We start from the raw sequence: 12259 nt of genomic DNA on the forward strand, positions 1-12259 counted from the left end.
ATGATAAGTTATTTTAATGATTATGCAAATCTGTGTTTTGAGAAGTTTGGTGATCGTGTGAAATACTGGATTACTTTTAATAACCCTTGGGTAAGTTACTGATGTCTTCCTTCCAGGTCTTTTGAGTTACATACATTTGTTTCCCAAATATTGGAAGTGACCCTATAGTTAAAACTTTTTTTCTTAATGTACTTGTAGGCGGTTGCTGAAGAGGGCTATGAGACAGGAGAGCATGCACCAGGACTGAAGCTCAGTGGAGTAGGGGCATACAAAGCAGCACATCATATAATTAAAGTAAAACTAGAAATATGTTCTTTCTTGTATTATCTCAATTTATGACTGAGATAAGCACGTCTTAATTTTTTCCCCACAGGAAAATAAGGTTTTGTAGCAAAGACTCACTTTCTGAACAGCATACCAAAAAGCATTCAGAAGAGTTAATTTAAACTGAATTATAAACTACTGGTGCTGAGATAGTGCATACTTAAGTAGTACTGGGTGCATGACAAGACACTCCGCTGCAACAATGTAGAGGACAGCTTTTTAAAAAACTTCTGTTTAAGTATCTTATTGAACATACTGCCAAATAGATCAGAAGAGAGAATTTTAAAGTAGCTTCTATAAGCAAAGGGTGAAATCCTGCTTCATTTATCTCAATGGAAGTTTTGTGATTGAGTTCATCAAGGCCAGGATTTCACTCCAAGTGAACAAACTTCACTTAAAGGAAGAGTCTCATTTAAATATAGTAGAACAGATATGCCATAAAACTGAACTCTTCATTAAATGTTGCATGTCGCCTTCACAAGGCCATCTTCGGAACTGCAAAGGACTCTCAGAGAGGTCTGGTTGACATCTTATGTAAAACAAAAGCTTCCATGTGAAACAGAAAAATGCTTTCAACTACCTCCAGTGATAGATTTTCAGACACGTATTTGTGTGACAAGTTTGCCCTCCATGCTTCTGTCATAGTTCAGGGCAACTGCACCCTCCATTGTCCATCCACGCTCAGGCTCCCAGCTCCCCCAGCAGTCATCTCCCTTGGGTAGAGACGTGTTTTTCTTTCTTGAATGGGTTGCATTCAGGCTGAACAGTTCCCTGCCTACACTGTGAATTCCCCCAGCACAATACACTGCCTCAACAGGCCTGCTTTGCCTTTTCCGAGTACTCAGAGGCTATAAACAGCATAATTGTCCCCTAGTATAAGTTACTACACAGCTATTTCTAAGCAACTATGTTTATCCTTAAGGTAAAAGGATTACAGAGAAAATATATTTAAAAAAAAAATCTACACACAAGCTAATAAGCTTACCAGAGATCACCCCAACTCCAAGAGGGACTCTGGCTGGATAGGTGAGGTTCTGTGGCCTGCGCTGTGCAGGTCAGACAAGATGATCATATTGGTCCCTTCTGACCTTACAGTCTATGTAACAGGTGATCAGCAGACAAGAAGTTTCTGTTCAGAACACAAATTCAAAAGGTTGGATCGGGAAGTGAAAAGTTGCCTTCCCCTCCTTCCAAGTATTTCCTAGGAATCCCACTTAGATTTGTTTGTCTAGCACATTTTAAAAGACTCAAAGTCATAACACTTCCAGGGTTTATATTAGCTGTGTGTCCTCCCTAGAGATGTTACATACAATCCCACAATCATACATATTTGTATTTTTAATACAATGAACTCCTAAGGTACTGAAATTTAAATTAATAAGGTTTGTCCAGGATATTGCCATATCTGTCACAGATTCATTGAGTCTTTGTACTGATTATTGCAATAGGTTAGCATATACATATGTTCTTTTAATTACAGACTCATGCAAAGGTCTGGCATTCTTATAATAAGACATGGCGTAGCAAGCAACAAGGTAATAAGCATTCATTATGTAATTATGCCTCTGCAGTAAGGGCTTGAAAGAAGATTACGTGTAACTGCAGAACTGTCACTTTATTTTAAGGTATGGTTGGAATTTCTTTAACTAGTGCCTGGGGTGAACCTGTTGATCTAAGTAGCAAGAAGGACATTGAAGTTGCTGAAAGATATGTACAGTTTTACTTGGGATGGTTTGCAAATCCTATTTACAGTGGAGACTATCCAGAAGTTATGAAGAATTATGTAGGTAAGTCATGCTGACTATTCATTCCTTGAATAAATAATATAGTTACAACATCCTCTGATGGGAAAGTGGCATAATCTGATCAATGTATAGTTTAGTCAAAATTAAATATAGGGGTTTGGGGGAGGGTTGTTAAAAAAATAATTTTTCTTAAAGATTCCAGATAAAGACAGAAACTTTATTTTTGTTAATAAAAACAAACAGTAGCTTGTTCCTCTAAAAAGCATAATTATCCCCATTTTTACAGTTGGGGAAACAAAAGAAAGTTCAGTTATGTGCCCAAGGACACATGGCAAGTTAGCAGTGAACACCTGACTCATAGTCCTGTGCTTTAAGGCTGGGATTTTCAAAGGAGACAGAATGTTGGACATTTAAATTCCTATTGCGCCTATGAAAATCACAACCTAAACCACATTTCCGCCTTAGCCACATCAAGTAAAGTTTATCCTTTACTATGCTTTCTCTAAAGATAGAAAGAGGAAGATCATTGTGTTCAGAGAAAGCATTGATTCAAGACCTTACAATATCAGCACTTAAAATTTAGGATAGTTTAGTTTTACTTTTGTAGTGTAAAGAAAAGCAGAAAGATTCAGTCATGTGTTGGAGATGCATTTACCATATTTTTCTGAAAAAAACTGTATAGGTAGAAAGAGTGCTGAACAAGGCCTGGGCACGTCAAGATTACCAACCTTCTCAGTGCAAGAGAAAAGCTACATTAAGGGTACATCTGATTTCCTGGGAATAAGTCATTTTACCACTCGTTACATTACACAGAAGAATTATTCCACCCTCCAAAGACCCAGTTACCACACTGATCATGATTTGGCAGAACTGGTTGACTCAAAGTGGCCAGATCCAGGATCTAAATGGCTATATTCTGTGCCCTGGGGATTTAGAAGGTTACTCAACTTTGTTAAGGTAATTTTAAACTAAGTTAGCTTCCTTTAAAGAAGGCTAACAGTCGATTAATACAGGGTGTGAATCTGTGGCCTGGTCTCCACTGCCGCCAGTGTATTTACTGCTGCCGTCGACTTACTTAAGCTGCCATTCCGTGCCGTCTCCACTGCGCTGTGTCAACGGGAGATGCCCTCTAGTCGACGCAGCCTTAGTCCTTTTGGGGGGTGGATTATCGCATTGACCAGAGAGCACTTCCAGGATCAATTGAGTGGGTCTCTACAGCCTGCTCAGTAGATCCCGCTGCATCAATCCATGAAACCCCGCAGTGTAGACATACTCTGTATCTTAGTGTCAGTCATAAATATCCAACACATCCACCAGTATTCTTATCTGCATATTGGAAGCTTGTTTCTTGCCACATAACTAGCACAATGGGACCTCAATATCAGTCGGGGCCAGCCTCTACGTACTACACTCATAGAAATAGTTTTATAATAATTCTCAGCTAACAAAAAAAAAAAAAAAAAAAAAAAAAAAAAAAAAGTTAAATTTTTTACTATACTTTTCTTTAAATGGAACCATACTTGGGGGAAGAGGAAGGAATCTAGTAAGATTAAAATCAGTTTTCTATAAATTTAGGTTTTTTAAAAAAAAAAATTAATTGTAGTTGTATGAATTATATTATTTCATTATTCCAATATAAATGTTTTTCTTTGTAGACACAGTATGGAAACCCTCTGATTTATGTAACAGAGAATGGAGTTTCGGAAAAGCTGCAGTGTATTCAGTTGTGTGATGAATGGAGAATAGAATATCTGAAAGCATATATTAATGAGATGCTAAAAGGTGAATGTGATGGACTGCCTGCAAATCAGCGCCCGATAGGCGCCTCTTCTTGGTATTCTGGGAATTAGCTCGTGGCGACACCCTCATCCGCAGCCTGTGCTCTGTCACGCTTCCCTTTCGGTTGTTGTCAGGACTCTCCGCTATCTTTGAGGCTCAGCCCTCTGGCCAAGCCACAGTCCGTGTCTCCCCACACCCCCTTCTGGAGGGGGATTCTGCAGTCCGTTCCCACCACTTATTTCAGTGGCTGCTATAGTCCACCACCGCTCCACTGGTGGCCTAGGGGAGATGGACTGTGGCTCGGCAGCCTTTCCCTGCCTCCTCCAACTCCCCTATTGCTTTCCCCAGGCTGCTGCCCCGCAGCCCCAGTACCTCCTCCCTTGTATCAGAGACTCAGTACCTCCTCCAACATTCTATCAGAGCCTTCTGCTCTCACCAAGCCACCGCCGTCAGCCACTTCCCTGCTCAGGATGCTGATCTCCCTCAACCTACCAGGTAGCCAGCCTTCCCTCCCTGAACACCTGGGAGTGACTCCCTGCTCTGCTTACTACTCCCCTTTTTATACAGGGCTCCTGATTGGCTACCCCGCCGCTCCTGCCCATTGGCTGCTCCTCGCCCAGCCCTCCTTAACCCCTTCTTGGCCGGTGCGGGGTAGGCACCCTGCAACAGTGAACTTTAGAAAATGGACAAGGTCACAATAACATGTGTTCCTTAATTTTTGCCTAAGTCTCATTGACTTTCAATAAGAGTCAGGAACCTAAATGACTTAAATGCTTTTGAAAAATTTACCCCAAATTTTTCAGTTTTGGTATAAAACAGGGCATGATTAGCACTAAGTTTTTAGTGAAGACATAAGTTTGCTGTGGTTTGTTAACAAATTCTAAATCCATTTTCAGCTATAAATGATGGCGTTAATGTAAAAGGTTATACTGCCTGGTCTCTGCTGGATAAATTTGAATGGAATAAAGGTTATTCCGAAAGATTTGGATTATACTATGTTGACTTTAAAAAAGGAAACAAACCCCGATACCCAAAGGCATCTGTTCAATATTACAAGATGATCATCAGTGCAAACGGATTCCCAAATCCAAGAGAGGCGAGTTCAATCATTAAACCTACTTATTCCTAATATATGACCAAATTCTGCTTTGAGTTTGATTTAAAAAAACTGCATGAGTAAAGTCTGGCATTTGACCCTTAGATTACCATAGTATACCTATGCATTTAATTTAGGATTGTATCAACTTGTGGCCAGGGGCCTGGGGAGAGGGAAGAAAATGATGAAATCTAATCTTACTATTATTGTTTTTATAACAATTTCTATTTTTTTGATCACATCAGTAAATTAACTACTTAAATAAAACTTGGCAGTCACAATGCCCACATTATTAATTTACTGTATTTAGATATATTGCCTTTTATGCTTTCCAGCCATTGCATGTGCATGATATATACAACACGAAAAACCCTGGAAAATATGGAAAATACTTAGTGGGTTTTCCATTTATTTTGTATTGTTCCAAACTACTAATAATGTGAAAACGTATTACATTAATATTCATCAGAACATGTACAAAGAAACATAAAAATTCAAACAATCGACATGCAGTGTGAGAATAAAAGAGTATTGAAAAAAGTTGTATATGACTAAAATGCAGAGGCAGAGAAAATGGTGCAAATAAGCCAAATATATTCAAAGCTTAGTGAAACCATTACTATCATGTCAAATAATAAATAATGTTGATTTTGTTAGGTGGCAAATTGGCACCAAAAGGCCATAGAGACTTGCTCTATCACTAATCAACTCCTTGCTGCAGGTAACTACATTTATTCTGCTTTATTCATCTAGTAAATGCATATTAATACGATTTTAGAGGTTAAACATTTCTTCCACAGCTGTTAAAAACTCACTTCTGTAGATATTTGTATTTCTCAGTGATTGTTTGCCCTTTTCAGACATAAAGCAAAAACAACAAACAAAAACAAACCAAGGGCAATCATCCAAAAGGAAAAAATGGCAAAGGTGTAGCCTCTGCATGATGAGCATAAAAACTAGAAATGAGAACATGCAGCACAGAGGGAGGGAGAGCTAAGGTGACTTTAAACCACCTTTGTGCTTTGTTGCCTTGGGGACTGGAGAAGCTCCTGGCATAAATTAGACAGGCTCTCAGAATCTAAATTAAGGCAGCCTCTCCAGACTGCCTTACAAACCACAGCACTGCCTGGAATATCCACAGTGCTGTGGCCTGCCTCCGACACATCCCTTCGACCTCCAGCTACATCTCTCACACTCGGGCTTGTGAAGGGGTCATCAGTTTCTGAACGGGGGGAACACTCTATTAGAGGGACTCCTGAAAGCACTAAAGGAGATGGGATGAGTATTGTACATGGGTGTGGCCACATTAAGTTTTATGGGGGTCCATCAAATTGTGTGCCCTGCATATCTTTTTTTAATGCAAGTAACATATGTAGCTCCCTATGAATTAACATCACAGTATAGCTTAAATGCATTTCTATTAAACTCTTTGAGGGATATCATACATATATGCCAAAATAATTTGTTCTATAGCCACTAAATAAAAGTTTAAAGAAGCAATTTAATATTAAATCTGCAAAAGATACAATGCAGTCCTCAAAGGGTTAGAGTGCTTTCCAAGGATTTTTCTTTGACTATTTTCTTTTTTCCCCTCTCCTTGAAAATTAGAGGAAAAGCGGAATACTGCTGCTAATATACTGAGGCTAATTCATGGTAAGCAAAATTTTTATAACCCTTTGAGCACTGACATGTTTCAGAATTCACCACAAAAGATAAAGATGAAGACAGCCTAACAAACTTGCTTCAGATTTTCAAAATATATTAATGTTGATTATATCTTTTACAATTTCTTTTTCTCTGTTGTTTCTATGGATGCCAGTTTCATGCAGATGCCAAGATGTAACAAAATGAATTTTAGCTTTAAACAAACTATGTTCAAAAAATTTAAAGCTGTTCATCTCTGCTTAAACAATAAAATGGACAAATATCTAAAATTATTCCATTAGAACAAATCTTATCTGGTGTTGTTTCTTTTCTCAAATTTCAGATCCCTTGACTACTCACATGGAGATGGTGACTGAGATTGTTGTGCCAACGGTGTTCACACTCTGTATACTTATCAGTGCCATTCTATTAATGTTCCTCCTTCGGAAGCACAGCTAAAACTACAAATTTACATAATATCTTCATTTTGCATAACCAATAAAATGCCACTTATTCTTGCACTGTTTTAAAAGTTTCCACAGATGCCTCGTTCATGTAACACTGTAATGTTAAAAAAAATCAGCTTTATTTTTATGTACATACTGTTGCTTCTACATTGTATTCAATTTCAACCACAAGATATAATTTAGAAATTTTACCAAAGACAATTCATGGGTCTCAGCATTATTTTCTATCAAAACTAAATTGCAGGTTTTATCTTCCTTAATGTTTTGCAAAGTATGCATTTTCTTCATTAGGACAAAAACAATAGCTGACATTAAATTCATTCAAAGCTTGCCAATATAAATTTCAATGATAAGCAGATTATTGGCAAGCTGTTTTCAACCTGTTCATCACTGTATTATTTTAATTACCATGGAAGTGCTAATTATGAAATATAGACTTAGAATACTTACAACGTATCATACTTCAAAATCTTAATGGCATTGTATAAACATTAATTATTATTGTGTTTGGATGAATAGTTAGGTATTAATAACCCAAATTTTGCACATAGGAGGAAAAAATCTGAGACCTTAACTGACTTGTTCACAGAGCTATGGTCAGAACCAGGTCCAGAAGTAAGGAATCCTGATGTCCAGTCCTATGCTTAGGCCACTAGACCCACCACATCATACATCTTTCTTTATTGTAAATGTATCTTTTGTGTGCAACAATCTATGCAATCCCAGGATTGGACACGAGTTAAATACTGTACCAAATTCAGTCCTGCTGCAAGCAAGTACAGCTTAATCAAGATGCACCTGCTTATATAGAACTTTACTAGTTCCAGAGTATGGCTAGCAACCTGCCATTGCATGGCCTGAAATGATTCCTTCAAAGCAAGACACAAAAGCAAACTTTATGTTCAGCTTTTACCATAATTCCAAAACACAAACTCATTTGTGGATGTCAGGTTAACTGTGCATAAAAATAGATAGATTTCTTAACTTCTATTCAAGAAGGGTGGATAAAAACCAATGACTTTAAAAAAAAAAAAACACTCCACACATTTAAACTGGATTTTCAAATTTAAATTACTTTTTAATTTAAGTTTTAATGTGTTTTTATTTTTAAAGAAAGATTAACTTGTTTAAATTTGAGTTTATGATAACCTATGCTAAGGCCTAAACTTATTATAATCTATTAAAATAATTTAATTGAATTTAAACAAATAAAAATATACACTGATTCAATGAGTCCTTCTCAAACTATAAATAAGGAGTTAAAGGCTACTTTTCTGGTCTATAAAATGGGGGAGGGAGAAACAACTATATTCTTGGGGTCAAACTTCACAAAATGTTACAATATATATTGTTTTCAGTTTTGACAATGGAATTACTTTCTTGCAATTGTCAGTATTTACAGTTTCTGTTGTGCAGAAAAGCAGTAGCCTCAAATTATGTTACTCTATATAATTATAGAAATGTGTATCCTCCAAGCAAAAAGAAGTACCAAATCTAATGTAAAGGCTATATTTAGTTGTAAATAATCAAACAAACATGTTTTAATGGTTATATGAATGTTCTTTATGAAAGTAACTCAAAAGTACCAATGAAAAACATGATTAAAATCAATTATTTGTATTTCAGGAAATTTTGAATTTGGGCTAAATAAGAAGAGCAACTCCAAAATATAAATATAGGGCTAAAGAAAACTAAGGTTCTTGTATGAAATGTAAAGGCACTGGAAGAGCAGCTCTCCAAATACGTCTTCTGATGTAATATCATATGACCCCAGCAAAGATTTTACAATAGTGCTTGCTCTTGATCAGTTACATTGTACAAAATTTGAATCTGTGCCCCATTGCATTTTTAAGCAATAAAATGAAATTTAAAAATGTAAAAGAGTAGACTATTCATAATTTATAAAACATCAAAATTAATTTTAAAACATTTGCAATTATTTTTAAAAAGAACGTAAAATGTATGTTACAAAGTATCTAAACAAACTGTACATATACTATTAAATTATACGTGTATGTAGGTTCCATCTTTTTCCATCCACAACAGCAAATAACTACCAAATACAGGGTATCATTTTTCCAACAATAAAAGATTTTTAGATATACTGGGGAAGGCAGATATGCTGACAACATTTGCAATTTACTGTACCTTCTAAGCATCTATCTGTACAACAGCATTCATTTTGTAAAATGCACCTGACTGCAGTTAGCCATGGTAACAAAATATATACTTTCTTCAGAGTTTCCATTAACTGTTGTATCACAAAGTAGTCCTGCAGTACAAAAGAAAACAAGGTTACTTACCAGTAACTGATGTTCTTTGAGATGTGTTGCTCATGTCCATTTCACTATAGGTGAGTGCACGCCACCATGCACGGTTCCCAGAACTTTTTTCCCCTTAGCAGATCCCATAGGGACAGCTCTCATGCCCCCTGGAGTCCCGCGCACATGCCACGGTATATGAGGCACTGCCAGCCCTATGCCCCCTCAGTTCCTTCCTTCTGCCAACTCCAGCAGCGGGGACGGGGGATGGGTTGTGGAATGGACATGAGCAACACATCTCAAAGAACATCAGTTACTGGTAAGTAACCTTGTTTTCTTCTTCGAGTGATTGCTCATGTCCATTCCACTATAGGTGACTAACAAGCAGTACCTTGGAGGTGAGTAGGAGTTACCGGTGAGCTGCCCTCAGCACGGCTCTGCCGAATCCCACATCCTCTCTCGCCTGCTGGACAATGGCATAGTGGGACGTGATGGTATGCACCAACGACCAGGTGGTGGCTTTGCAGACGTCCTGCAGGGGCACTCTCTCCAGGAAGACTGTAGACAAGACTTGAGCTCTGGTTGAGTGCGCTGTGATGGTTCCCGGAAGCGGCACCCTCGCCTCGTAGCAGAACTTGATGCATGATGTAATCCACGAGGAGATGCGCTGTGTGGAGACAAGTGAACCTTTCATCCGGTCTGCCACTGCAATGAAGAACTGCATCGATTTCCGGAATGGCTTCATACGCTCGGTGTAGAAGGCCAGGGCTCGTCTCACGTCCAGTGAATGCCATCTCCTCTCCTCCTCCAAACTGTGCAGTTTGTGAAAAAACACTGGGAGAAAAATATCTTGGTTACAACGAAATTGGGAAATCCAGGAAGGCTGGATGCTGCCTCAACTGCACCTTATCCTTATAGAATATTGTGTAAGGGGGCGCTGAGGTCAAGGCCCTAATTTCGGAGACCCTCCTAGCTAAGGTAATGGTCACCAGGAAGGCTACCTTCCATGAAAGCATGAGCAGAGGGCATGAAGCCTTTGGTTCAAAGGGGGGCCCCCGTGAGTCTCAAGAGGACCAGGTTGAGATCCCAGGGAGGCACCAGGTTGCGGACCTGTGGATACAGCCTCTCCACCCCCTTGAGGAACCTGATCGACATGGAATGGGAGAACAGGGATCTCCCCTCTAGCGGCTGATGGAAGGCTGAAATGGCCGCCAAGTGAAGCTTCAATGAGGCCAACACCAGACCCTGGAGCTTTAGCTGGAGCAGGTACTCCAGGATCACCTGCACAGGTGAGATGCTGGGCGGGATGCCCCGGGACTCTGCCCAAGAGGTAAACCGTTTCCACTTAGCCCGATACACGATCTGTGTAGAAGGTTTCCTGCTGCCCAGCAAGACTTGTTGGAGCTGCACTGAGCAGGCTCTCTCCCCCTCCATCAGTCACAGAACCTCCAAACCGTGAGGTGCAGGGAGTCCAGGTCCGGGTGCAACAGGCGACCATGGTCCTGGGAGAGAAGGTCGTGCTGCCTCGGGAGCTTCATGGGCAGGGCGACCGAAAGGTCCAGCAGCATGCTGAACCAGTGCTGTCTCGGCCAGGCCGAAGCGATGAGTATAACATCCGCCCTGTCCCTCTTTATTTTCAGCAGGACCTTGGGCAGGAGTGGAATGGGCAGGAACGCGTACATGAGGGTCCCCATCCAGTCGATAAGGAACGCGTCGGAAACTGACCCAGTCTTGTGACCCCGGAGCGAGCAGAACCTCGGACACTTCGCGTTCTAGGCTGATGCGAATAGGTCCAGTTGGGGAACATCCCACTTTTGGAAGATCGTAGTCACTATCTCCGGGTGCAGCAACCAGTCGTGGTGGGGTAGAAATGACCTGCTGAGGTGATCCGCCTCGTCGTTCCTCACTCCCAGGAGGTGAGAGGCAGTCAAGTGGAAGTCGTGCCTCACAGCAAAGTCCAACAGCAAGGTAGCTTCCTCACAGAGAGCTGAGAAGCGCGCCCTTCCCTGCCTGTTTATATAAAACATAGCTGCGGTGTTGTTCATCAGCACCTGCACCACTCTGCCTGCCAGGAATCGGAGAAACACCCTGCATGCTAGGTAAATAGCCCTCAGCTCCTTCACGTTGATGTGCAGGCACCTCTCCTCCCCCGACCAGAGCCCCTGAGTGCTCAGGTTGGCGCTGATGTGGGCTCCCCATCCCACATCCGAGGCATTGGAGATTAGGGTAACCGACAGAACCAGTTCTCTGAATGGAACGCCCTTCAACACTGCCCTGGAGACCTCCACCAGTCTAGGGAGGCTAGGGAGGCTGGAGTGCAGCTTTTTGTTGTCTTTGTTCTTGGGAGTGGAACCAGGCTGACTACCAGGGTTCCCAGGGCTGGGTGAGTGAACAAATACTCGAACCCTTTGGCTGGGACATAATACTTCTCCTCAGCCACCTCTGACATAGGGGCGACCAAGGAAGGGGTTTGCCACAGGGCCTTAATTTTGAGGACCCTATCGTGGACTGGTTGCGCCACTCTTGCTGGGGCAGCCGCTGCCAGCACATTGAAAAGGGTATCATCAGCCTCCACTAACTCCTTGACCTCCACCCCAAGTTAGAGGCCACCCTCTTGAGCAGCTCCTGGTGCGCCCTGAAATCCTCCAGTGGCACCATGTGATCCCGGGAGACTACCTTGTCCAGAGAGGAGGAAGAGGACTGCTGAGTCGCGTCCTGTGGGTGCTGCCCCCCCTGACGAAGGGATGCACCCATAGAGGGTCCCTCCATGGTGTCCGAGTCCTCGTCCGAGTAGCGGTGTCTATGGGCCTTCTCCTGTGCCGGGGGCATGGACTGAACCCCCGCTGACAGGATGGATTAGGGCCCCTATCCCACCTGGATGCCCCATGGGGCCCAATAAGGCCACTGTTGTGGCCATTGTCCCTGGGGCCAAACTGGGGCTGC

At 41.2% G+C, this 12259-nt stretch overlaps 2 protein-coding genes across 5 annotated transcripts in view; one reads left to right on the forward strand and one right to left on the reverse strand.

Moving 5' to 3' along the window:
* On the forward strand, positions 1-7047 carry LCTL (lactase like). Of its 3 annotated transcripts, XM_067555531.1 has the most exons (9): positions 1-90; positions 199-294; positions 1805-1859; positions 1950-2111; positions 2752-3026; positions 3725-3851; positions 4745-4944; positions 5602-5665; positions 6932-7047. In XM_067555531.1, the coding sequence occupies exons 1-9, from the start codon at positions 1-3 to the stop codon at positions 7045-7047; spliced, it is 1185 nt and encodes a 394-aa protein (XP_067411632.1). The 3 variants fall into 3 exon arrangements, with proteins under 3 accessions (XP_067411632.1, XP_067411633.1, XP_067411634.1); XM_067555532.1 differs by lacking the exons at positions 4745-4944; positions 5602-5665; XM_067555533.1 differs by lacking the exons at positions 199-294; positions 4745-4944; positions 5602-5665.
* ZWILCH (zwilch kinetochore protein) overlaps positions 5235-12259 on the reverse strand; it is a 26841-nt gene continuing 19816 nt past the window's right edge. For both annotated transcript variants that reach the window (XM_067555528.1, XM_067555529.1), the window contains 2 exons: positions 9204-9327; positions 5235-7149 (listed from right to left, as the gene is read on the reverse strand). In XM_067555528.1, the coding sequence (XP_067411629.1) occupies positions 9233-9327 (95 nt within the window). In that variant the 3' untranslated portion in view covers positions 5235-7149; positions 9204-9232. The remainder of the gene's footprint in view (positions 7150-9203; positions 9328-12259) is intronic.

The sequence above is a fragment of the Emydura macquarii genome, unplaced genomic scaffold (assembly GCF_026122565.2).
Source record: "Emydura macquarii macquarii isolate MOO-44397 ecotype Brisbane River unplaced genomic scaffold, CSIRO-AGI_Emac_v2 contig_1644, whole genome shotgun sequence".
NCBI classification, from domain to species: Eukaryota; Metazoa; Chordata; order Testudines; family Chelidae; genus Emydura; species Emydura macquarii.

Bases quoted from the DNA above. Each gene is read 5' to 3' on its own strand.
- LCTL (XM_067555531.1), top strand. From the start codon at position 1: ATGATAAGTTATTTTAATGATTATGCAAATCTGTGTTTTGAGAAGTTT. The intron at 3,027-3,724 runs GTAATTTTAAAC...TTTTCTTTGTAG, and splicing joins GGTTACTCAACTTTGTTAAG to ACACAGTATGGAAACCCTCT. The intron at 4,945-5,601 runs GCGAGTTCAATC...TGATTTTGTTAG, and splicing joins GATTCCCAAATCCAAGAGAG to GTGGCAAATTGGCACCAAAA.